Source organism: Sus scrofa, chromosome 5, assembly GCF_000003025.6.
Source record: "Sus scrofa isolate TJ Tabasco breed Duroc chromosome 5, Sscrofa11.1, whole genome shotgun sequence".
NCBI classification, from domain to species: Eukaryota; Metazoa; Chordata; class Mammalia; order Artiodactyla; family Suidae; genus Sus; species Sus scrofa.
This window is the reverse complement of record NC_010447.5, coordinates 21,731,339-21,757,121: the sequence shown is the minus strand read 5'-3', so window position 1 is coordinate 21,757,121 and position 25,783 is coordinate 21,731,339. Positions and strand designations below refer to the sequence as shown.

Below are 25,783 nucleotides of genomic sequence, written 5' to 3'. Positions count from 1 at the left end.
GAAAGAAAAAACAAGAAAGCAAATATGTTTTTGGGACAGCTGGAGAAGTGATCAGAAGCACCTTCCCACCCTACCCTTGCTGCAGCCCCACTGCCACTTGTGCTTTGTAACTTTTAGTGGTGCCAAGAGCCTTGGTCAAATTTGAGTCTACGTCAGAATCACCTACAGGGCTTGTTAAAACATATTGTTGAACTTAGTCTCTGATGTAGCAGGTCTGGGATAGGGACCAAGAATTTGGATTTCCCATTGTGGCTCAGCAGAAACAAATCTGAATAGTATCCATGAGGATGTAGGTTCAATCCCTGGCCTCGATCAGTGGGTTAAGGATCTGGCGTTGCTGTGAGCTGTGGTGTAGGTCCCAGACCCAGCCCGAATCTGCCGTTGCTGTGGCTGTGGTGTAGGCTGGCAGCTGTAGCTCTGATTGGACTCCTAGCCTGGGAACTTCCATATGCCCCACCTGTGGCCCTTAATAAATTAATAAATAAATATGGGACCTAATCAAACTTAAAAGTTTCTGCACAGCAAAGGAAACCCTAAACAAAACGAAAAGACAACCCACAGAATGGGAGAAAATCTTTGCAAGTGAATCCACTGACAAGGGATTCATCTCCAAAATTTATAAACACCTTCTGCAGCTCCATACCAAAAAAAAACAAACAACCCCATCAAAAAAATGGGCAGAAGATCTAAACAGTTCTCCAAAGAAGACATACACATGGCCAAAAAACACATGAAAAGATGTTCAGCATCACTCATCATTAGAGAAATGCAAATCAAAACCATGACGAGGTACCACCTTACATCAGCCTGAATGGCCATCATCAAAAAAGTCTACAAACAGTAAGTGCTAGAGAGGGTGTGGAGAAAAAGGAACCCTAGTACACTGTTGGTAGGATTGTAAATTGGTGCAACTACTGTGGAAAGCAGTATGGAGATTCCTCAGAAAACTAAAAATAGAACTCCCATTTGATCCAGCAATCCCATTCCTGGGCATCTATCCAAAAACCATGACTCGCAAAGACACATGTACTCTGATGTTCACTGCAGCACTATTTACAATAGCCAAGACATGGAAACAACCTAAATGTCCATCGACAGAGGAGTGGATCAAGAAGATGTGGCACATAAACACAATGGAATACTACTCAGCCGTTAAAAAGAATGAAATACCGGCATTTTTAGCAACATGGATGGACCTAGAAACTATCATGCTAAGTGAAGTCAGCCATACAATGAGACACCAACATCAAATGCTTTCACTGACATGTGGAATCTGAAAAAAGGACAGACTGAATTTTGCAGAACAGATGCTGACTCAGAGACATTGAAAAACTTAGGGTCTCCGGAGGAGACAGTTTGGGGGGTGGGGGATGTGCTTGGGCTGTGGGATGGAAATCCTGTGAAATTAGATTGTTGTGTTCATTATACAACTACAGATGTGATAAATTTATTTGGGTAGTAAAAAAATCTGAGAAAAAAAAATATATAAAATGAAAAAAAAACTGAAAGCTCATACCCCTTAACCTAGTTCACTCATCCTCCCATCCTGGGCTCATACTTAATTTCGAGAATTAAATTCCCAGAAGCAGAATTTGTGAGTCAAAGGATTTACACATTTTTGTTGTTGGTTGATCCATTAATATCTTCCTTATTTTTTTAATTTAAAAAAACTTTTTTTGGGTCTTTTTAGGGCTGTACCTGCAGCACATGGAGGTTCTCAGGCTAGGGGTCTAATTGGAGCTGTTGCAGAGCCCCAGCAATGCCAGATCTGAGCCACGTCTCCGAACTACACCACAGCTCACTGCAATGCCGGATCCTTAACCCACTAAGCAAGGCCAGGGATCGAACCCAAAACCTCATGATTCATAGTCAGATTCGTTTCTGCTGCACCACTATGGGAACTCCCCATTAATATCTTCTTTAAAATGAAAAGAGTTGTTTTTTTTTCTGGTTTTAAATATAATGTATTCACATTGCAAATTTTTTTTTAATTAGGCAATTTTATAGAAAATCTCCCAAATTTGATCACTCAGAGATCACCGTTAACAATGTTTTGGCTGAGGTATAATTTACCTATAATAAACCATGCAATTTTTTTTTTTTTTGGTCTTTTTAGGGCCACACCCACAGCCTATGGAAGTTCCCAGGGGGTTGAATCAAAGCCGCAGCTGTCAGATTACACCACAGCCACAGCAATGCCAGATCCGAGCTGCCTCTACGACCAACATCACAGCTCATGGCAACGCTGGATCCTTAACCCACTGAGCAAGGTCAGGGATCGAACCTGAAACCTCATGGTTCCTAGTAGGATTCGTTAACCACCGCGCCATGACGGGAACTCCAAAGATAGCCTTGCCTTTTAATAGATTTTAGGAGAAAAGGGTTAAATATTTTTACCCTTTGTTATGCTACTACACAGAAACTGTAGAGTCCTAGGGTTTCCCTAGGTATTTAGCATCTAGTAACATCAGGTAGTGTTGGACCCCATTGCACCTAGTTTTTGCTTCCTCCAATTTCAGTAGTGTGTCCTTACATACCCACTCCTCTTCCTTCTTCTGTCTTCTCTTAGTTGTCAGGGGCCACTGCTGGGAACTGAGATAAGTGAAATACATAGAGACAAAGACCCTGGGCCCCTCCCTCTGGCCCATTACCTTTGGTTGTCTGTTGTCAGAAGTGAGTGACAGCATCAAGGAATATTTCTGCCATAATGATATGTAGGAATCGGTACCAGTTTGAAAAGTTATCGATACCTTCTTCCCTAATTTTTGGGCTGTAGTTACCACTAAACCCCAGATGAAGCCCAATTTTTAGCATTTTGGTTAGGTTTGGAAAGAGTTACTACCTAGATGATGAACACATTTTATTTGCGTATTGTACTGGAATTAGAAAAGTGAGAAGTAGGTGTTCCCATCACGGCGCAGCAGATACAAATCCGACTAAGAACCATGAGGTTGCATGTTCAATCCCTGGCCTTGCTCAGTGGGTTAAGGATCTGGCGTTGCCATGAGCTGTGGTGTAGGTTGCAGACACAGCTTGGATCCCGCGTTGCTATGGCTCTGGTGTAGGCCGGCGCTGTATCTATGATTCGACCCCTAGCCTGGGAATCTCCACATGCCTCGTGTGCCACCCTGAAAAGACAAAAGACAAAAAACAAAAAAAAAAGAAAAGTGAGAAGTAAAATATGTACTGATTTCTTTTAACTTACCAATCTTTTCAATTTCCCTAGACCTCCATCTAATGTACCCCCCCCTTTTTTTTTTGCCTTTTTAGGGCCACACCCATATTGAGGTTCCCAGGCTAGGGGTTGAATCGGAGCTGTAGTTGCTGGCCACAGCCACAGCCACAGCCATAGCAATGCTGGATCTGAGCAACGTCTGCGACCTACACCACAGCTCACGGCAACACTGGATCCCTGACCCACTAAGCAAGACCAAGGATCAAACCCGCATCCTCATGGATACTAGTCAGATTCATTTTCTCTGCGCTACAACAGGAACTCCTAATGTATCCTTTTAATGAGAACTTATTAAACATTTTGGGAGTCTCTTGCCACAGCAATCAATCTTTATGCCTTATCCCTCTTCCCCTTCTGAAGACACAGAGGAATTTTCCGTCATCTCACATATAGGACCAGGGTAAAATCTTAGGACAGCAGGGATATGGGGCAGGACTAGCAGGGCCAAAAAGGGAAAAGGCTTATTGACCAGTATAGGTCGAAGGTGAGGAGGACAAAGTCTGGGCTGAAAAGAGATGCATAAATATTTGCAAATGCTATGTCCACTGTTTTGGAAACTATCAGCATTCTGGCTTCCTCGTAATTCTGAATGGGGTAAGGGAGAAAGTGAGATACAACAAAAAGTCAAAACAGTCATTTGAGTCATGAAGATACAAAAGCAAAGGAGATGTTTGGACTTTTTTGTTCCTCTGGCTTGTTTCTTCCCCAAAACAGTGATAATCTCCCATAGCCTTTAAGAGTGGGAATGAAGTTTGCCCAGGGTAACTGTGGTTTCTAAGAGCTAAAACGTTTGTCATTTCTGACCAGTCTTGGTGTCTCTTCATCCCAAGCCTTTACCACTTCCCAATCTGAGCACTGCTTCTTTCCAGCAGGGCTATTCTGCCAACCCACAATGATCCAAGCTGTGCTGCTCTTTTGCTGTGTCTTGCTGTCTACTTCTCCAAGAAATGCCCAGGAAGGGGCCCTGACTTTTCAGTTGTCTTTCATAGAAACTAAGCATCCTCTGCTCTCCAACCAGATCCCTCTCCCAGATCCCAAGACTCACCAGGATCTCTTGTGCATGGTGCCCACCTTAGCCTCTCTGCCTGAGTATTTATCCAACTTAGCTCTGGAGGTGACCCTGGAGGAAGTTGGCTACCTAACTGAGGCACACATTCTGCAGCTTCAGCTTGCTAAGATGAGAGGAAAGGACACCACTGAAACACTCATCTGTGAGAGCAAAAAGCATAATGAGGAAGAAGGTATTGGCAATACAAAAATCATTCCAAGGGATCCTGGGGGCAATTACAGTGAAGCTTGAATAAATCCAAAACTCAGCTACACACCCTGAGGAATGTATTGATGGTGAATATGTCCACTGGGATGGTTGGTTTACCAGCCAGCTCAGATGGTGACTGAGTTTGCTGAGAAGCCATCTCCCATGTTGCTGGTGACACAGTTCAGAGCTTTTGCTAGCAACATGGTCTAGAACTGCAAGTATGAGTCTTGGGAACATGTTGAAGAATTAGGCAAAAATCTGAAGATACCCCGAAGTTAAGAGACTCTCAGGGTCTATGGATGATAACCATATAATTTATCAATATTTCCACAGTAATTCTGAAGTGTTTTATGGAGGAACTGATTCAGGAGGAACTTGTCCAGATTTTTTTTTTGTTTGTTTGTTTGTTTGTTTGCCATTTCTAGGACCGCTTTCATGGCATATGGAAGTTCCTGGGTCAGAGATCAAACCTGTGCCACAGCAGTGACCAGAGATAGTGCAGTGACAATACTGGATCTTTAACCTACTGAGCCACAAGAGAACTCCACTAGTTTTTTTTTTTTTTTTTCTTTTTCGGCTGCCCCTTGGCACATCAGATCTGAGCCACAGTTGCAACCTATGCTGCAGCTGCAGCAACCACAGATCCTTTAACCCAGGGATGGGACCAGGGATGGAACTTGTGTTCAGAGACACTGCAGATCCTGTTGTGCCACAGCAGGAAGGAACTCCTAATTTTTATTTTTTATTTATTTATTGTCTTTTTGTCTTTTTAGGGCCGCACACATGGCATATGGAGGTTCCCAGGCTAGAGGTCTAATTGGAGCTGTAGCTAGTGACATACACCACAGCCACAGCAATGCCAGATCCGTTTCTGCGACCTACACCACAGCTCACGACAATGCTAGATCCTTAACCCACTGAGCAAGGCCAGGAATTGAACACACAACCTCATGGTTCCTAGTTGGATTCGTTTCCGCTGCACCACATGACGGGAAATCTTTTTCTTTTTTTTCCTCTCCTAATTTTTAAACTGAAAAGAGAAATAAAATAGAAGAGAATCATAGACATCTAATCATTTCTGATTCTGGGTTTCCCAGTTCCTATTATGTCATAGAGTGGAAATGTGGCAGGGACCTGTAGAAAATGCAAAAAACAGAGTTTTAGTTATTGAGGTTGAGTGTGTGACAAGGGGACAAAGTTTGAGAAGCCAGTACAAATAGACAAATATTTGCATATATTACAGCTCTTACTGATTGTAGGGGAAAGCAAAACCTACTTTCTTCATGACGGAGGAGTAGGCAGAAAGGGATTGAGGAGCTACCAAAACTACCAAAGTGATCTTACTTCTCAATCACTGGACTGTGCGGTAATTTGGGGCCCCCTATAAGTGGGTGGAAATAAGGCAGAGGAAGACCCCAATGACCTAAAGATGAAGAAGGCCAAGTGGGAACAATTGGGCTACGTTTCCTGATTCTTAGGCCTTTACTAAAAAAGAACAGAAGTTTGGAGGTGATAGATGAGGTATGTCCTGTGTTGTGGGCTCCTTTCAGACCACAGCCCTTAGGAAACTTTGTATGTTTCTGGTTTCTCCCCTCTCCAGCTAACTCTATTCTGGACATGTGTGGTCTCAGATTCATCACCGTGCTAGTTGAGTTACTTCTTTGCTGCTTCCTGCTACACGCTGTGGATGCCATTTCATATGGAAACAAGACAAAATTCTTGGTGCATCTTCCTTCATCCTTGGGATCCTGGCCACCTTCCTCAGACCCCTTGTCTTGCGAGACCCTGCTCCCCAAATCCCTGCCTGGCTTCACCCACATGGCCCCTCTACCCAAGTTCCTGATAGGCCTGTCACTGATGATTGCTCTGGAGAAAGCTGGCTGTCAAGCTGATGTACAGGTCCTGAAGCTTCAGCTCTACCGCCAGGGGGGTATAAATGCTACAGAGATGCTTATCAGACATCTTCAAGAACTTGAGAAAGGCAGAAGCTCAGGTAGGGGAGTATCAGCGGATGCCCTGTCTTCTGCTCTGCAGCAGTGGGCCGAGGAGCAGACAAGCCCAAAGAGGGCTCGTCGATCCCTCTCCATCAAGGACTGCGAGCATGAGAAGGAGCAGAGTGTGCACAATATAGTCCAGCTATTGCCGGGAGTGGGAACCTTCTACAACCTGGGCACGGCTTTGTATTACGCTGTTCAGAACTGCTCCGACAAGGCCAAGGAAAGAGGCCGAGATGGGGTCATAGATCTGGGTTATGACCTCCTGACAGCCATGGCTGGATCGTCAGGGGGGCCCTGGGGAATACTGATCAGTACTTCACTTAAACCTGTAGTGAAGTCTGGGATTCATCGTGTGATCCAGTATTACAATGAGAGAGAGGTGAAAACCCCTCCACCAGAGACCAGCAAGGAGGTCTTGGGGAGCACCATAGCCATGGGTGACCTGGAAGAAACAGCTACCGTGACCCCTTTGGTGTCAGAAGTAGTAAGTTCACCTCCTTACTGGTGGTGGACCTTATTCAAGGGCTACAACTCAGATCCTGGCTTTGGGAATCCTGCGATATAAAAGAAGGTGGTAAACACATTGGCTAGATCTAATATTCTGACAAGTTTGTATGTGCGTGTTCAAAATCCATATATCTAATTTGTTATCAAGGAGGAAGGCAGTGCCGTAAAATGTAGGAATTTCAAATTTTGTTGTTCAGAATCAGAGGATTTGACTTAGAATCCAGGTTCTACTCGTTAGAGCTTTGATCACTAGCTAGTAATTTCACTTCTTTCTCCAAACTCAGTTTTTTAAATTTCTTTCTTTTTTTTTTTTTTGCCTTTTTTTTGTTGTTGTTGTTGCTGTTGTTGTTGCTCCCGCGGCATATGGAGATTCCCAGGCTAGGGGTTGAATCGGAGCTGTAGCCACCGGCCTACGCCAGAGCCACAGCAACGCGGGATCCGAGCCGCGTCTGCAACCTACACCACAGCTCACGGCAACGCCGGATCGTTAACCCACTGAGCAAGGGCAGGGACCGAACCGGCAACCTCATGGTTCCTAGTCGGATTCGTTAACCACTGCGCCACGACGGCAACTCCCAGTTTTTTAAATTTCTAAAGTGAGGATAATGATTTTCACCTCAATGAGTTTTGTGGAAATTAAAAATTATACATTGTGTAAATGCTTAGCACAGTGCCATCAATAAACAGTTTTTTTTTGTTGTTCTTATTACTTAAGCCCTCCCCTTCCTGTCCCAAAGTAATGAAAATCAAAATCCATTTCGCTTGTTAGTTTAGCGCCTCTGAGCGCATGAGCGAGTCTCACTTCCGCGGCTTTTTTGTGGGTTCTCGGAAATCAGCTGTTTCAGTCCTGCGCTGTTCTTTTAGTTGGACACCTCCCTCCCGCAGACATGGGGCGGGGCTTACTTGAGAATGTCTACCAATCAATGCAGCTGGAGGAGTGGTTTAGGCTCCTCTTGTCCCGCCCCGCGGAGAGGGAGGAGTCGTGGTAGCGCCAATGAGCTCACAGCCTGCGGAAGAACTTGGCTGAATGGCAGCCAGTGTCAGGGTGCACAGCTGGGAACGGCGAGCTCCAGAGTTCAGCGGCTTACCCAAGCTTGCAGCAAGGGGGCGGGGCCGAGAGGCGGGCCGAAGTCGAGGGCGGCGCGGGAGGCCCTTGTACTGGCTCTCACTCTGGGGACCGGAAGCCTGAACCCGAGCTGCTGGCATAGAGCGGGTCTGAGACCCTAACAAGGTATGGACCCTCAGAGGGCGCGCGGGGGTGTGGGTGGAGGCATGAGTTTCTTCCTATGTAGGGAGGCAGGCCCCGGCATGTACGTCCCGGAGGGGTCGGACTCTGTCTCCAGGTTGAAGTGGGAGCTGTCAGCTACTTCATCCTCCTGTCCAACCTAGATCCCCAACCCTAACTTCCCCTTCCCAAAATACCCCTGCAACTTCCGAGACCCAAAACCTGGCATCAGTTGCATTGGTTCATTGTCTTAGCCAAAGCTTTTACATTCTGGTCTGTGTTATTTTTGATCCTCATCAAACAAACACTCCACTGTCTAAAGGTATAATCCTTATTTGTTAATGTTAAGATACGGAAAGGTGAACCGATTTACCTAAGGTCACACAGTTCATTTCAGAAAAGCTTATTGAGCAGGAAATAGGCACCTAAAAGAGTGACAGATTACTGGAGAAAAAAAGAGTTTACAGCCCTTAACCTCAGTGTTTGTAACCAATTTGGGAAGACCAGATATTTGGGGTTTGTTTTTCATATTTAAGCCTTAGGGTTTACTTGCCAGCTTTCTAATACCAGCTTTCTAATACCAGCTGATTCGTTTTTTTGGGAACTGGGGTCTCATCTTTGTTTTTGGAAGCAAAACCAGTACACAGTTTAAGAAGTCAAGTACCACCAAAGGGTAAATGAAATGAAAAATAGGAGCCTCTGCCCAATCCTTTCCTTACCCTGTTCCTACTGCCCAGTAGAAAGGCAGCTCATGAATATTCATACTGGTGGAAAAGAATCTCTCCACCCCAAGCATTTGATTTGTAGTAAAATCATGTGACCTTTTTTTAGACCACAAATGTGGGTGTTGATTCTTTTTTTGTTAGGCTCAGGCAGTAATAAGTTTTGATTTCCTAACAGACAGATGGCAGTGGGCAGGGAAAGGTACAGAGAAATATTCTTTTTCCTTACCCAGCATGTTTGGTGACAGGCAAAACCCACTTTTGAGTGAAATGTCTCACAGAGTTGATACTCTACATGAAGAATTGAAGATTGACAAAGATCATCGTAAAAGTGTCACAATCTTAGGGTTGAGTTACGCTTTGCATAGTGTTTAAGCATCTTTTAGAATGGAGCTCCTCCTTCCAACATGGAGAGCAGCTTATAGCATGTACCTTATCTCCAAGGAGGTTTCAGCCCCTGATAAAGCTTTGGGGCCAGCAGGGTAATGCTGAGATAAATACTTACGACTGACCTTTAAATGCTCCAGCATAAATGAATACAAACACAGACAAATAAATTTAAAATAAATTCATTGAAGGAAATAGATGAAATAAAGCTCATAGAAATATTCAATGTTTCGGAGTTCCTGTTGTGGCTCAGTGAGTTAAGGACACCACATTGTCTCTGTGAGGATGCTGGTTTGATCTCTGCCCTTGTTCAGAGGGTTAAGAATCCCGTGTTGCTGTGGCTATGGGGTAGGCTGGCAGCTGCAGCTGCAATTTGACTCCTGGCTGGGGAACTTCCATATGCCACAGGTATGGCTGTAAAAAGAAGAAAAAAAAAATTCAATGTTTGTTGAAGCTAAATGATGGGTAAATGGATGATCTTTGTACTATTCACTCTACTTTGTTTTATGTTTGAAAAGTACCATTGAAACAAAAAGGCTTACATATTGAAGCTCTTAAATAGTACTCCCTGAAAGAATGTGCACTAAATTGATAATAGGGTTACTTATGGAGGGGAGGAGAAGGGATGAGGATTGGGAGTGGGATTAATCTAGACTTTAATTTTTTTTCTGTATTTTTTCTTACCTGTATAATTAAAATGTTTTAAATTTATATAACAAATAATCATGAGGAGTTCCTGTTGTGGCTCAGTGGTAACAAACCCAACTAGTATCCATGAGGATATGGTTTGATCCCTGGCCCCACTCAGTGGGTTAAGGATCTGGCGTTGCCATAAGCTGTGATGTAGGTCATGGATGTGGCTCGGATCTGGCATTGATGTGGCTGCGGCACAGGCCAGCAGCTGCAGCTCGGATTCAACCCCTTGCCTGGGAACTTCCATATGCCGTAAGTGTGGCCCTAAAAAGCAAGAAAAAAAAATAATGAGACTGGATGATTTAATCCAACAAAATTTCCAACTGGGAACCTGCATCCTTCAGATTCAGAGGCCAAATGGCGCAGTGGGAGATGCTGCAGAATCTTGACAGCCCATTTCAGGATCAGCTGCACCAGCTCTACTCAGAGAGCCTCCTGCCAGTGGATGTTCGACAGTACTTAGCTGTCTGGATTGAAGACCAGAACTGGTGAGGCCTTCAGCCTCATCCCCTTGAGGGGGATGAGGAAAGTGGTTTCTTTCCTCTAAGTCTCCAGGATCCTGGAGACACTGAGGGAGGGAAGGGTTTGGAAGGCTTCAAGATAGTAGCAACCTGGGAGTTCCCATCATGGCTAGCAGTTGACAAACCTGACTAGTATCCACAAGGGCATGGGTTCGATCCCTGGCCTTGCTCAGAGGGTTAAGGATCTGGCGTGAGCTGGGGTGTAGGTCGCAGATATGGCTCGAATCTGGTGTCGCTGTGGCTGTGGTGTAGGCCAGTGGCTTCAGCTCTGATTGGACCCCAGCCTGGAAACCTCCATATGCCGCAGGTTTGGCCCTAAAAAGACCAAAAAAAAAGAGTGCAACTGGTATCCATGAGGATGAGGGTTTGATCCCTGGCTTCACTCAGCGGGTTAAAGGATCTGGCTTTGGAGTTCCCATCATGGCACAATGGTTAACAAATCCGACTAGGAACCATGAGGTTGCAGGTTCGGTCCCTGGCCTTGCTCAGTGGGTTAAGGATCCAGCATTGCTGTGAGCTGTGGTGTAGGTTGCAGATGCGGCTCAGATCCCGCATTGCTGTGGCTGTGGCATAGGCTGGCGGCTACAGCTCTGATTAGACCCCTAGCCTGGGAACTTCCATATGCCACGGGAAGCAGCCCTAGAAAAGGCAAAAAGACAAAATAAATAAATAAATAAATAAAGGATCTGGCATTGCCACAAGCTGCAGCATAGGCTGGTTGCAGATGTGGCTCAGATCTGGCATTGATTGCTGTAGCTGTGGTATAGGCCCACAGCTGCAGCTCTGATTCAACCCCTAGCCTGGAACTTCCATTTGTTGCAGGTGCAGCCATTTGAAAAAAAAAAAAAATCCTGCAGAGATACTAATCCTTGTCCTTCCTGGTCTCCAGGCAGGAAGCTGCACTGGGCAACGATGATTCCAAGGCTAACATGCTGTTCTTCCACTTCTTGGACCAACTGAACTATGACTGTGGCCGCTGTGGCCAGGACCCTGAGTGTTTGTTGCTACAGCACAACTTGCGAAAATTCTATCGGGACATTCAGGTACTTGGAGGAGCTGGGAATAACAAAATATGAATGGGAACTGAGCGTAGAGGAGTATGTTTTAGGGTATGGACCATGGAACAAGACCTGGAGGTTCAAAGGGCCAGGGAAAGATCTGGAGAAAAGGGGACAGAGTGTGGACTTGGCAGAGAGACGGGCAGAGTCTAGATGACCCTGTTCAGAAGAGGCTAGAATTTGGGACACCAGTGTTTCAAGGCTTGGGACCCTGAAGGAGGGCGAAATACTGAGGTCACTGGTGGGGAGGATCTGAGGTGGTAGTTCATTGCAGTTGAGTTAAATCAATCCTTTCTCTTCCCCTATTGGCAGGCCATTCCACAGGGCCCTACTCGGTTGGCTGAGATGATATTTAATCTTCTTTTGGAAGAAAAAAGAATTTTGATCCAGGCTCAGAGGGCTCAGTTGGTGAGAACAATTTGGTGGTGATGTTGAAAGCACTTGGATTAGAGAGGGACCATGCAAAGGACTCAGGAAATGTATCTCAGAACAAGATCCCTCCACATCCTATGGTATAATTTCAGGCTTGGATTTCAGGGGGGAAAGGACAGCATTGAAATGTGCTCAGAACCTCTTATTTCAGGAGCAACAAGAGCCAGCCCTTGAAGCACCTGGGGAGAACCAGCAGCATGAGATTGAGTCCCGGATCCTGGAATTAAGGGCTATGATGGAGGTTGGTAGATGTGGCAATAGCCAGGGTGGGCAGGACTCAGCCTGCCTCTTCCCACAGAAGCAGCCTCATCTGGGTTTCATCTCCTCTGCAGAAGCTGGTGAAATCCATCAGCCAGCTGAAAGACCAGCAGGATATCTTTTGCTTTCGATATAAGATCAAGGCCTCAGGTAGGAAGTACATTGAGGGGTGGGAATAAGGTGCCTACTGGGAGGCCAAGGATAGACTAGAGCAGAAGGGAAAAGCTCCAGTAAGCAATACTCACCTTTGGCTACATCTCAGTGGTTATGGTCCTGCTGCCATGCAAAGCGGGAAGTGCTAGGATATATTGCAGAGGTCAGGCTGGAGGTGTGGCTGAGCAACAGCTAGTGAATGTTGGAGGAGAGGCTTGGGAAACTGCCCTATCAGACTGAGTGGACTTCTGGTTCTAGCAAGACCATTCAGAATTCACCTGAAAGCCCAGAGGTGCCTGTGCGCTTTGCTTTCCCCTTCTTCTACCCCCCTCCTGACTCTCACTGAGGTCTGGGTTGGGAAGGAGCGGGGGAGGATCCCTAGATCTGAGTACTTGTCTCACTCCTGCTCCTGCCATCCAGCGAAGACACACTCTTTGGACCCCCATCGGACCAGACAGGAGCAAGTTCTACAGGAAACTCTCAATGAACTGGACAAAAGGAGAAAGGTGGGAAGCAGAGGACAGAAGGAGTGGGCAGCAGGAAACTGGGGAAAAGGAGGCATCTGGGAGCTCTTGTCTCCTAGCCCAGGCTTCTTTGTCTCTTCATCCTTAGTTGGTTGGTGGCGGGTGATGGTGAGAAGCTCTTGGTACTCACTTTACATCTTTCTAGGAGGTGCTGGATGCCTCCAAGGCACTGCTAGGCCGATTAACTACCCTAATCGAGCTATTGCTGCCCAAGTTGGAGGAGTGGAAAGTCCAGCAGCAGAAAGCCTGCATTGGAGCCCCCATGGATGGAGAGTTGGAGCAGCTGGAGAAGTGGTGAGAGGCACCTGCCCGCCGTCGCGTTCACCCAGCCCTAATTCCTAACTACCCCCCTGTGCTTTGTAGGATATAATGCCCTGTATATGACAAGAAGTATTGCCCTCCTTAATCTCTGCTTCCCAGAATGAACCCAGCTCCCTTATCTGACTGCAGCTCTGCTCTGCTCTTCATTCTCACCACCCAGGGAGCCCAGAGCCCAGTCTTTGCTTTGGGGAAAGCAATGAATTAATCCATAATCCAGTTTCTCCTTCCTGTTTAATCACCTGAGAAATATCTTTTTAACTTTTTTTTAGTGCAAATAATGCCAATTATTTTATTATTATTATTATTATTTATTATTATTATTATACCCAGAAAGTTTCTATAATATCATTAAACAAAAATTGGGACTTCTCTGGTGCCTCAGTGGGTTAAGGATCTGGCATTGTCACTGCTGTCATGTAGATTCACTCCGTGGCCCAGGAACTTCCACATGCTGTGGATGTGGCCAACAAAGAAAGAAAGAAGAAAAAACTGAATCATACTATTCATACTATTTTGAGACCTGTGGGTTTGTTTGTTTGTTTTATTTACCAGTATGCTATATTTACTTTTTTTTTCTTTGTCTTTTTGCCATTTCTTGGGCCGTTCCTGCAGCATATAGAGGTTCCCAGGCTAGGGGTCGAATCGGAGCTGTAGCCTCTGGCCTACGCCAGAGCCACAGCAACGCAGAATCCGAGCCACGTCTGCGACCTACACCACAGCTCACGGCAATGCTGGATCCTTAACCCACTGAGCAAGGCCAGGACCCGAACCTGCAACCTCATGGTTCCTAGTCAGATTTGTTAACCACTGCGCCACGATGGGAACTCCTGTTATATCTACTTTTAATGGCTGTATCATAGCTCCCTTCATGGAAGTAATATAATTTAATGAACTATGTTTGAATGCTTAGGTTGTTTTTATTTTTTTTTATTTTAACAATTTTATTCATTCATTCCTTTTTTTTTTTTTTTTTTTTTTTTTGCCACCTGCAGCACATGGAGTTCCCCAGGCTAGGGATCAGATCCAAGCCACAGTTGCAGCAATACCAGATCCTTAACCTCCTGTGCTGGGCGGGGGATAGAACCTGCATCCCAGTGATCCCAAGATGCCACTGATCCCATTTTCCCACAGTGGGAACTCCCATCCATTCATTTATTTATTTTTTGGCCACACCCACAGCTAGCATGCAACCAGGCCAGGGATCAGACCTGAGCCATAGCAGGGGCCCAAACTGCTACAGTGACAACACAGGATCCTTAACGCATTGCACTGCAGGGGAATTCCTAAGTTGTCTTTAATTTCTTGCTATTGTTTTCCAGTAAACTATTTTATATTAATTTTATTGTGACAGAAAAAATAACTAAAGTATCCTTCAGCATATTTGAAAGATAACTATTATTTAAATATTTTCTCATGAGAAAATTTATTATAATTTAAACTATTAAAAATGTAGGGGGTTCCCATTGTGGCACCTCGGAAACGAATCCAGCTGTATCCATGAGGATGCAGGTTCGATCCCTGGCCTCACTCAGTGGGTTGGCAATCTGGCGTTGCTGTGAGCTGTGGTGTAGGTCACAGATGAAGCTCAGATCCTGTGTTGCTATGGCTGTGGTGTCGGCTGGCAGCTGTAGCTTCAATTCGACCCCTAACCTGGGAACTTCCGTATGCCACAAGTGCAGCCATGAAAAGAAAAAAAAAAGTTTTTACTATGTTAAATATTTCACATGTGAAAGTAGCTTTGATTTTCATTCCTTGAATTATGAATAATGTTGAATAATCGTGCATATGTTTCCTGGATTCTTTTTGTGTGTGTCCTAATCAATTTCTGACTGTCCACCTAGTTAAAGAGGAGCTCTTGGAGCCTGTTTGAGGATTCTAGGAAACTCATGGAGTCTCTGTTCCTTGGATTCGCTCACCCAGGTTCACAGCTGAAGCAAAGCTATTGTTTCACCTGCGGCAGCTGCTGAAGGAGCTGAAGGGATTGAGTAGCGTGGTTAAATATGATGAGGACCTTCTGTTCAAAGGGGTGGACCTGCTGAAGGCCCAGGTCACAGAGCTGCTACAGCGCCTGCTCCACAGGTCTAGAGGCCAGGGAAGGACCTTGAGGGAGGCCAGAGGGAGGGAACAAGGGGAGCCATTCTTACAGATACTGACCTGTATATATTCTGTCCACATCTTTCTCCCCAGAGCCTTTATAGTAGAAACCCAGCCCTGTATGCCTCAAACTCCACATCGACCCCTCATCCTCAAGACTGGGAGCAAGTTCACTGTCCGAACAAGGTTGGCGTTTCAGAATTATTCCTGCTTCCTTTTTCTAGCCCTGGCACTGTTTGTTTTCTGGCTTTACAGATCTTCCCACTCCTGGCTGTTTCTTCTCTCTTCCCCCCTCAATCCACTTATTCTAATCTCCTCCCTTATCTTTTTCAAGATAAGGTTTATCCCAGGGGGTTGAGGTTGACCACTTTCCCCCATCCACCTCCCTCCCCTGCAGGCTGCTGGTGAGACTCCAGGAAGGCAATGAGTCACTGACTGCAGAAGTCTCCATTGACAGGTAAGTTGGGCAGGGAAGGATGGGACCAAGGGGTGGCCAGGACATGGGTGGTGAGGTGGAAAAGACACCTACTCTTCATGGTAGGGCCCTGGGCCTGTGTTCTTCCCCCTTCCGTTCCTACCTCATAGAAATAGCTCATCCCTTTTGTGGAGTACTTCCTATGTGATATGTAGCTTGTCAGGTACCCAATTTAATTGTCATAGGAACCCCATGAGTTAGGTACTATCAATGCACTGTTCAAATATGAGAAAACAAGTTCAGAGAATTTATGTCTCTAGTGCAAGGCCACATAGCTGATAAGCTGTAGATTTGGGTTTGAACCCAGGTGTGTCTGATCCTGAAGACTAAATTCCTAACATCTGTACTATTTTGCTTCCCAGTGATTTTTTTTTTTAATTTCTTTGCAGGAATCCTCCCAAATCACAAGGGTAGGTGCCTGATGGGGACATTGCAAACATTTGTGCAGTGCGTGACCTGCACAATCACATGTGGCAACCCTGTCAGGGCCGCAAACAATGAGGAGATTGATTTGGGTGGTGTATGGACAGAGGGAGAAGGGGAGGTCTGAAATGAGGTGGAACTTTCGGAGCTCCTGTCGTGGCTCAGAGGTAACGAACCTGACTAGTATCCATGAAGTTGAGGGTTTGATGTTCCCTGGCCTCCCTCAGAGGGTCGGGGATCCGGCGTTGCTATGAGCTGCTGTGTAGGTTGCAGACAAGGATCAGATCTGGTGTTGCTGTGGCTGTGGTGTAGGCAAGCAGCTGCAGCTCTGATTTGACCCCTAGCCTGGGAACTTCCATATGTTGCGGGTATGGCTATAAAGAGACAAAAATAGAAAAAAAAAAATGAAGTGGAACTTTTGTCATTTTCCTGCTGAGTTTTTAGAATAACTGCTCCTGACCTCCATATATCTTCTTCCTCCTGGAATAGTTTCCGGAAGTTCAACATTCTGACCTCTAACCGGAAGACTTTGACCCCTGAGAAAGGGCAGAGTCAAGGCTTAATTTGGGACTTCGGCTATCTGGTAAGAAGAGACGGTATCGGAGTTCCCTAATAGCTCAGTGGGTTAAGGATCTGGCATTGTCATTGCTGTGGCGCGGGTTCAAGGCCTGGTCTGGGAACTTCTGCATGCTGTGGGTGTGGCCAGGAAAAAAAAAAGAGGGAGATGGTATCTTAAGCTTGTTGTCCAGTGTAACAGGCTGAGTGTAGTTCCTGGGCCTTGGAAAATCCTAAAGGCAAAGCAGGGGTTCCAGGGAACCTGGGGTCCCTGCTCTGGCATTGTCTCTCCTCTGTAATTACAGACACTGATGGAGCAGCGTTCAGGTGGTGCAGGAAAGGGCAACAATAAGGTGAGGGCAACAACGGAGCGGAGGTGGGGGGGAGGGGAGGTAGGAGGAACTTGGGGAAGGGCACTCTGATCACGGCAGCTTCTGCTTTCCCAGGGGCCACTGGGCGTGACAGAGGAACTACACATAATCAGCTTCACGGTCAAATACACCTACCAGGGTCTGAAGCAGGAACTGACAGTGAGTGAAAAACAAGCGCATTGGGGGAGGACACCAGGAGGGGTTAAGCAAAAGCCTCTCGGGTGGGATGTTATCTGGCCCTTATCAGGTGTCTGCAGCTAAAAACATCACATCCCCTCTTCTGTGATTCCTGTCTCCTCCCCAGACGGACACCCTCCCTGTGGTGATCATTTCTAACATGAACCAACTCTCAATTGCCTGGGCTTCAATTCTCTGGTTCAATCTGCTCAGCTCAGACCCCCAGGTAGGAGGCGCGGCCAACAGGTGAAGGGTGGCGAGGTGGGGCATGGAAGCTTGGTACCAGGGCACCGCTTCTGAGCCACCCTGTCCCATTCCACCTCTGCAGAATCAGCAGTTCTTCTCCAGCCCCCCCAAGGCCCCCTGGAACTTGCTGGGCCCTGCTCTCAGTTGGCAGTTCTCCTCCCACGTTGGCCAAGGCCTCAACTCAGACCAACTAGGCATGCTGAGGGACAAGCTGTTTGGTACAGACCTCCTTCTTTTCTCTTTCCCCAGCCTCAGCCTGCCCCTGTCCTGTCCGTCTTTTCTTTTCTGTCCCAGGACCCTTGGCCCCACCTCATTCTGTCCTCTGAACTGTCTGTCTGCTCCCAGGGCAGAACTCCAGCACTGAGGGTCTGTCATTGTCCTGGGTTGACTTCATTAAGGTAACTCCCTGCATCCGTGCAGTTAAACCTTGCCCCCCCACCCCCGCCCGCCCTGTGCCCATCCAATTACTAGTCCTTTTCCTATCACTCCTTCCCCACAGCCAGGGCAACTCCACATCTCTTCCCGTCTTTCCATTTCTCCCTCAGCGAGAGAGCCCTCCTGGCAAGCTACCATTCTGGACATGGCTGGACAAAATTCTGGACCTGGTACATGACCACCTGAAGGATCTCTGGAAAGATGGGTAGGGCTTTGGTCAGCCTCTCTCTCTCTCCATCCCTCTACCCCCACCCCACCTCCACCCCCATCCCCACCCTTGCCCAGGCCCAACGGCCTTTCTGGGGCTTGAGAGTGGACTCTGTGCGCCCTCATGTGGCAAATAGGGAAGAAAGCAAAAGCCAGTGCAAGGTCACAGCCCCCTCACGTTTGCAGTAATAGTTTCAAAACCAAAACCAGTATCTGTCAAACATCCATGGTGTCCCAGAGCCTACTGGGTGCTCTTTTTTTTTTTTTTTTTTTTTTTTTGGTCTTTTTAGGGCCATACTAGCAGTATATGGAGGTTCCCAAGCTAGGGGTCAAATGGAACTGCAGCTGCCAGCCTACGCCACAGCCATGGCAACACGAGATCCGAGCCGCATCTGCGACCTACACCACAGCTCACAGCAAACGCTGGATCCTTAACCCACTGAGCGAGGCCAGGGATCGAACCCGCGTCCTCATGAATATTAGTTGGGTTGGTTAACTGCTAAGTCACGACAGGAACTCCTACTGGGTGCTCTTTATGAATTTTCTCATGCAGTCCTTATAACCCTGTGATGGGTGTTGCCACCCTCTAGTGAAGAAATGAGGCTCAGAGAGGTTAAAGGATTATGGAGAAGGTGGGGGGCAAGTGGAGTTGAGATTCGAACCTTCAAACCCAGGCCTGCCTGACCCCACGCCCATGCTTTCCACCACAGTGCCTGCCCATTCGTGCAGCGCTTTGCCTCTCTTGTACAAGGGGCTTTTCATCCATGTGACCTCACTGAAGCTTCACACCTCTTCCAGCCCTGGCACGTGGGTATTGTTAGTAAAATGAAGTGAGTTGGCCCACATGGAAGAGATTGTAACAGTTGGACAGAGCCAGGGTGCAAACCTGGCACTCTCTCCCTAATACAAGGGGAGCAGGGAGGCAGGAGGGACTCACAGTGGCTCTCTGTGCCACAGACACATCATGGGCTTTGTGAGCCGGAGCGAGGAGCGCCGGCTGCTGAAGAAGACCATCTCTGGCACCTTTCTGCTCCGCTTCAGTGAAACACTGGAAGGGGGCATTACCTGCTCCTGGGTGGAACACCAAGATGACGGTCAGCTGCTCTGCCCTGCCATTCCCACAGCCTCTCCTTTCTGCCCCTCTGCCTCCCTTTGGTTTCCCCGGCTCCGTCCTGAATCCCTCGGCAGGTGTGGGGTTGGATGGCCAGGATGGGGAGCACCCAGGCCCAGCCTCTTCCCTCAAGCCTGCCTGTTCCTACATCCGCTCTCCAGACAAGGTGCTCATCTACTCCTTGCAACCCTTCACCAAGGAGGTGCTGCAGTCCCTCCCACTGACCAAAATCATCAGCCAGTACCAGCTGCTCACTGAGGAGAACATTCCTGAGAACCCACTGCGCTTCCTCTACCCCCGAATCCCCCGGGACGAGGCTTTTGGGTGCTACAACCAGGAGAAAGGTGAGGATTGTTGACAGACAGGGATCACAGGCATCCACAAGTCCAGCTCCTCCATTCAACAAGGGAAAACTGATAGCCAAAAAAGTTAAGGGATTTGTCTCTGGGATATGGCTAGCTAGTAGGGAGACATGACTGTCAGGGCCATCTGCACTAGGGGACCTTGGGGCTTTGCATCCAATCCACTGACCTCCCCCGCTTCCTGTGTCTGTCCCCCAAAGCTAATCTCCAGGAACGGAAGAAATACCTGAAACATAAGCTCATCGTGGTCTCTAACAGGTGAGATACAAACTCTGCTCATCTTCCCTAACCCTTTTTGGCTGCTATCATGACCCAGACCTGCCCAATTCCAGTCTTTCTGGCCTTCTCTCCTACTGACCCCCACTCGTCAGCCCTCCAGATTTTTTTCTGCTCTTCTAGTCTCTTTCCTCTCTCTTTTCCTGCTGCCATCCTTGGGTTGTCTCCCAGGGGTTCCCTGATAATGATAGGCATAATCACTGATGATAGTGGGCATGATACTAGATTTTTTGTGCGTGGCCACACCCACAGCATATGGAAGTTCCTAGGCCAGGGATCTAATCTGGCGTAGGTCACAGCTAAGGCAACACTGGATCCTGACCTGCTGCACCACAGTGGGGACTATGGTATTAGTTTTTTTTTTTTTAGGACATAAAAAATATTTTAACCCTTGGAGTTCCCTTGCGGTGTAGTGAATTAAGGATCTGGTCTTATCACTGCAGTGGCTTGGTCGCTGCTGTAGTGTGGGTTCTATCCCTGGCCCAGGAAATTCTACATGCCATGGGAGGCCAAACAAATACATAACTTTAATAAATTTAATCCTTTTGAGAACTTTTCTGAGTCAGTAATAATATTCACATTTAATGAACATTTATTATATGTCAGGCACTGGGATAAATGCTGTGTGTTCATTTTCTCATTTATTGAATCTTTGTAATAGTCCTATGAGCCAGAAGACACTCTTATTACTGATTTCTTTTTTTTTTTTTTCCCCTGTGTTTTTGCCTTTTTCTAGTGCCGCTCCCACTGCTTATGGAGGTTCTCAGGCTAGGGGTCAAACCGGAGATGTAGCCACTGGCCTACGCCAGAGCCACAGCAAGGGGGGATCTGAGCCGCATCTGCGACCTACATCACAGCTCGTGGAAATGCCAGATCCTTAACCCAATGAGCGAGGCCAGGGATCGAACCCGCAGCCTCATGGTTCCTAGTCAGATTCCTTAACCACTGCACCATGACGGGAACTCCATGTTATCACTGTTTTCAGCTGAGAAACCTGAGGTTTAGTATGGTGAAGTGACATGTGTCAGGTACATGGCTAATCACTGTCAAATTCTAAAACCCTGCTTTTAAACCATCCTACTGCCTCTCAAGTATTAATGAGGTATTGTTGTTCCCTTTTCACAAATGATAAATCTGAAGCTCAGAGAGGTTAGGTCACTTTGCCTAAGGTCACCCAACTAGTAAATGATAGGATTCAAACTTTGGTAAGCCCGACTCCAAAGACCTCGTTCTTAAACCCTCTGCTTTGTTGCCTTTTTAGACTAGAGAGATAGCCTCTGATTCCCCACTTTACCTAAACAACTGAGCCCTTGTCCTTTGTCTGTATTGCGGTATCCAGACAGGTGGATGAGCTGCAACAACCGCCGGAGCTTAAGCTAGAGCCAGATCTGGAGTCATTAGAGCTGGATCTGGGGTTGGCGCCAGGGCCAGAGCCAGGGGTAGGCCTGGACTTAGAGCCACTGCTGGAGGCAGGGCTGGACCTGGGGCCAGAACTGGAACCCATGCTGCAGTCCACTCTGGAGCCTGTGCTGGAGCCCATACTAGATGAGGTATTGCAGGGAGTCCCAGAGCCAAACCTGGGACCAGAACTGAAGCTGGAGCCTATTCTAGAGCCTGTTTCACAGCCAGTGCCAGAGCCGGATTTGCCCCATGATCTGAGACACTTGAACACTGACGAAATGCAAAGTAAGTGATGAGAGGGGACACATTCCCTTTCCCAACTCAGCTTCCTCACCCACCACAGAAATAGACTGAGCTTTAAGCTCCTCATTGGAGAGAGGCTGATTTCCCTCTGATTCCTTTTATTAGGAAATGTACACACCCCTACCCCACCTAAGTGCTCCCTCTGGCCCTATCTAGCCCTCTTGCTGCCCTCCTCTCTTACTTCCCCTGCTGGTGTGGGAACTCCTTGTTAAGATCAGGACCTGACTTCTTTCTCTGACTATCCAGTCTTCAGAAATAGCATGAGGATTGAAGAAATCATGCCAAATGGTGACCCACTGTTGGCTAGCCAGAACACCAACGTGGATGAAGCTTGTGTCTTCCACCGGAGCCATTTCTACACGGATGGGCCCTTGATTCCTTCTGACTACTAGGAACTATATTTCCTCTGTTCTATCCATATATTTTGCCCCTCCTACTCCTCACAGCGTGATGTTGTTCTCCAAGGATGGGAAATCAGTGCCCCTTCTAAGCTGGGTTAACCCTGGGATTTGGAGTGAGAGGTAGAAGCATAACATGGGTAAGGAAGAGGTGCCAGTGAATTAGAACAGATGTTGGCTGTAGTTCCAACTAGGAGCCCAGAGGCTGCCTGCTGTGCTGGGAGGTATAGGCATTCGGGGGCAGGCCAGGGCAGTTAGAAGGCACTTGGAGGGTTCAGGGAAGTGGCTTCTTTCCCGGATGAAAGGATTTCCAATATTTTAGTACCTGACAAGGTTAACCTGGTGCCCACTTCATCTTCCTGGAATGCTTTTCTGCTCAAAACAGCTGTGACTTCTGATCCTGCAGTGATTTGGGACTCCGTCTTTGGTCAAATACATTCTTGGCCCGGAAAGCAAGGGAGAAATCTCTGGGTCATGGAGTGAGAAAGGACCACACTTAGGAGCCCCACTTCCCAACTGCAACCCCTTGTAATCTCATTCAGCTTGCTTAGGCATGTAGGGATTAAGGCCAAAAAGATCCCAATTACGCTATGTACCAGGGGATCATGAGGAAAGATCCCTCTCTGCCATAGCCCTGCAGAGTAGAAGGATACATTTTGTAGTCCTTTGGCCCTATTTTTCCATTCTATTTCTTTTTCCCAACAAACCTAGAAATTAGACTTAGATATCCACATAAATAAGTCTTTATTGAAAAACATCATAATTCAGTATAAATATAATAAATAATCTTCCTTCCCAAACTGCTGCTATGGATAAATAATCCCCAAATTTCCCTTCCCATCTAATAAATATTCAACCTTGTCCTAGGTCAGCATCATAAATCAGTCAGTGTAGGTAAGTTTTCAACAGAGCAAGTCCCATTAAAATTAATGGATTGATGAACTTGTTGGCTCATAGCTTCATTTTAGCATTGCTGAGCAATGGAGGTCTTGGTGTCATCCTTAAGCTGCTGGCTTTACTGGCTCAGAGTTGCTGCTCCATGGGCGAAGACCCGGGCAGCTACAGCCACAAAGGCCTGGAGGCTGCGAAGGATCTTGAGGCGGAGAAGGAGGCGTTGCCAGGGCTGGCTGGGACTGGGGCTTGGCGTCTGCTCAGTCTCCCAGTGGTGACCCTCGGGCTGAAAGGACACAGGACACTAGTAGAGAGGATCCTTCACCCCCCAGGCACTGTCTCTGACACCTGCAAGCCACCCCCCGCTCCAGGCCCCTAGTTTATACCTGCAAGAGTTGCCTGAGGCCCAGTAGGGAGGCGTGAAGCTGGCCCACAGAGCCATCAGGGTGTAGAGAAGGCTCCCCTGTGAAAATGTCTGAGCCCAGCAGCTTCTCATAAAAAACCAGGCCTTGGTGGATCCTTTGCAAGCAGGACTGGGGAGAAAAGGCAGTGAAAGAAAAATACCTTCTAATTACTGCATCTGCTGAAGACCCATCTGATTCTTGCCATTCCTAAACACGGCTATGATGTGAATGTTTGCATCCCCACAAAATTCATACATTGAAATTCTGGCCCCCAGTGTGATGGTATTAGGAGGTGGGGCCTTTGGGATGATTAGGTCATGAGGATGGAGGCCTCGTGAGAAGGATTACTGCTCTTATAAGAGACCCACAGGGAGTTTCCTTGTGGTGCAGCATGTTAAGGATCAAGTGTTGTCACTGCAGCAGCTCAGGGTGCTGCTGTGGCATGGGTTCAATCCCTGGCCCAGGAACATTCACATGCCACAGGCATAGCCAAAAAACAATAATAGTAAATAAATGATAGGTAGGTAGGTAGATAGATAGATAGAAGAGACCTACAGAACTTCCTAAAATACAAGAACTCTGCATCCTGGAAGAGGGCCCTCAACTATGCTGGCACTCTGATCTCAGATCTCCACTCTCCAGAACTGAGAAATAAATGTCTGTTTATAAACTACCCAGTCTTTGGTTTGTTATTTTAGCAGGTTGAATGGACAAAGACAGAAGTTTTCCTAAGTCACTTTGGGGTCCAGTTCTGTCCCCAGTCCCCTCTTCCTTGTGGCCCAGCCTCATCTTAGTACCTGACTGTTGTCCCTGAGTCCCTGAGGATCACAGCCATCCCCGCACTGGATATGGGGGACTTCACTTGTAGTCTCATCATCTCCCTCTTCTCTTGGTAGATCCTGGAATGGAAGAGGGGTGGGAAGAGTGAAGAAATAAGTACCTTCAAACCCCACCTGGATCCTCAGGCAGTGACTCTCCCTAGATCCCTGCTTCCCGTCCTCTCTTACCTCCTGATGGCCTTTAACCCTCCAGCTTCCACCCCAGGCCTCAGTCTCCCACTGCAGCCTTGGAGAGCTTAGATAGGCTTCTGTTTGGTCCCAGAGGTTGCCACTCACCACATGTCCCATTGGTAGATGTGCAGTCCAGGCCAGCGTGCAGAGCTGCTGTGAGAGCTGCTGGCCTTGAGCCCAAGCAGGGCTGCTGCCCTCAGGCACAGCCCGGCCCTGAGAGGTCCAGGGCAGTAGCAGCAGCAGCAGCATCAGCATCACAGCTCTGCTTCCCAGCATCTCCTTGCCTGCTTTTCAGATCTGGCTGGTTCCGTTCCTTTCAGTCCCTGTGGAGTCTCTGTCACTTCTTGCTCTGAGCCTGTTCTGCGCACCTCTGGTTTGGATCCCTCTGTTGTTCACCGAGTTTCTGAGCTGCTTCCTGTAGATTTTCTCTTGTCTCTGAGTCTCTTTTTAAGGTCCCTGCATCGTAAAACCCGCCCTTTATACTAGCAGGTGACTCACAGCAGGTGGGATTCCCCTCCCTGCATCATCCCCCTCCGTGGAGAGCCCAGGTAAGCAGCCTCAGTTCCAGGGGAAATGAATCGTGTGGTTGCTGTGGCTGGAGGCCTGGGATGGGACTTGTGTGTAATGCTCTCCAGGAATCAAAGTGGCTGTGGAAAAGGGTAGGGGTGGGTGTAACAAATATTTAAATGAATCTAGTCTTAAGTTCCTTCCTGTTTAACCTTTCCCACATCTTTTTGCCTCCAGAGCGATATCTTCCCTCCCTTCAAAACTAATTTCCTCATCTCCTCCTGCCTGAGTAAAAACCAAAACAGAAGCATGCGTTCATCTCTTAATAGGATGGTTAGCTGAGTTTGGAATGAAGTTTGGTCCCCACCTGATGCCCTCAATCTAAGAATAAGGGGGCTTTTTCTTCTCTATTGGGAACATTTTGATTTCCACTGGGAGAGAATGGATATGAAAGCACTTTGTGAACTATGAAGCCACATAAGTTCAGTATAAGGTATTATTTTTCCCTCACCTCAGGCCTCACTTTGGAGGATAGGAGGGCTATGGGAGGGCGAGAGCTGTTGCTAAGAACCATCTGACTGCTCAACTTTAGTGGCCCAAATTTCATGGGCTCTGTGGAATTCAGGTGATTTGGGGCGGGGGCGTGGGGGGGGCAGTATAAGCCAAGGCTAGAAATCCAACTGTCATTCCAATACCCAGCCCCTTCCCCGTGGCTAGAAGTCCAGGAGTTCTGGGTGGTTGAAGGTGCACAATGTCAGTGACCCCGGCTCAGTCCTTCAGCCTGTTGCATCCGTGGGTAAAATCCACTGATACTGATTTCATCACCATCCCTGATGCAACATTAAG

General features: G+C 47.3%; 2 protein-coding genes across 2 annotated transcripts; one reads left to right on the top strand and one right to left on the bottom strand.

Annotated features, from left to right (window-relative positions):
- STAT2 (signal transducer and activator of transcription 2) lies at positions 8,162–24,092 on the top strand. The gene is given in 24 exon segments (NM_213889.1): positions 8,162–8,228; positions 10,369–10,512; positions 11,435–11,588; positions 11,916–12,011; positions 12,187–12,276; positions 12,368–12,443; positions 12,867–12,952; positions 13,116–13,264; positions 15,212–15,370; positions 15,479–15,571; positions 15,783–15,842; positions 16,250–16,270; positions 16,773–16,866; positions 17,144–17,191; positions 17,285–17,368; positions 17,514–17,612; positions 17,715–17,850; positions 17,978–18,030; positions 18,178–18,272; positions 19,232–19,368; positions 19,547–19,729; positions 19,948–20,005; positions 21,363–21,709; positions 21,974–24,092. Coding segments are annotated over 23 exon segments (2,595 nt in total). The 5' UTR covers positions 8,162–8,228; positions 10,369–10,381; the 3' UTR covers positions 22,120–24,092.
- IL23A (interleukin 23, alpha subunit p19) lies at positions 23,141–24,706 on the bottom strand. The gene is made up of 4 exons (NM_001130236.1): positions 24,536–24,706; positions 24,218–24,319; positions 23,403–23,549; positions 23,141–23,302 (listed from the first exon to the last, which is right to left on the bottom strand). The coding sequence occupies exons 1-4, from the start codon at positions 24,704–24,706 to the stop codon at positions 23,141–23,143; spliced, it is 582 nt and encodes a 193-aa protein (NP_001123708.1).

What these genes read in the sequence shown, in the direction of transcription:
- IL23A (NM_001130236.1), bottom strand. Translation starts at nt 24,706, where the DNA reads ATGCTGGGAAGCAGAGCTGTGATGCTGATGCTGCTGCTGCTGCTACTG. An exon ending in ATCTACCAATGGGACATGTG is followed by an intron (nt 24,320 to 24,535) that starts GTGAGTGGCAAC and finishes CTTCCATTCCAG; the next exon opens with GATCTACCAAGAGAAGAGGG. An exon ending in GCCTCAGGCAACTCTTGCAG is followed by an intron (nt 23,303 to 23,402) that starts GTATAAACTAGG and finishes GTGTCCTTTCAG; the next exon opens with CCCGAGGGTCACCACTGGGA.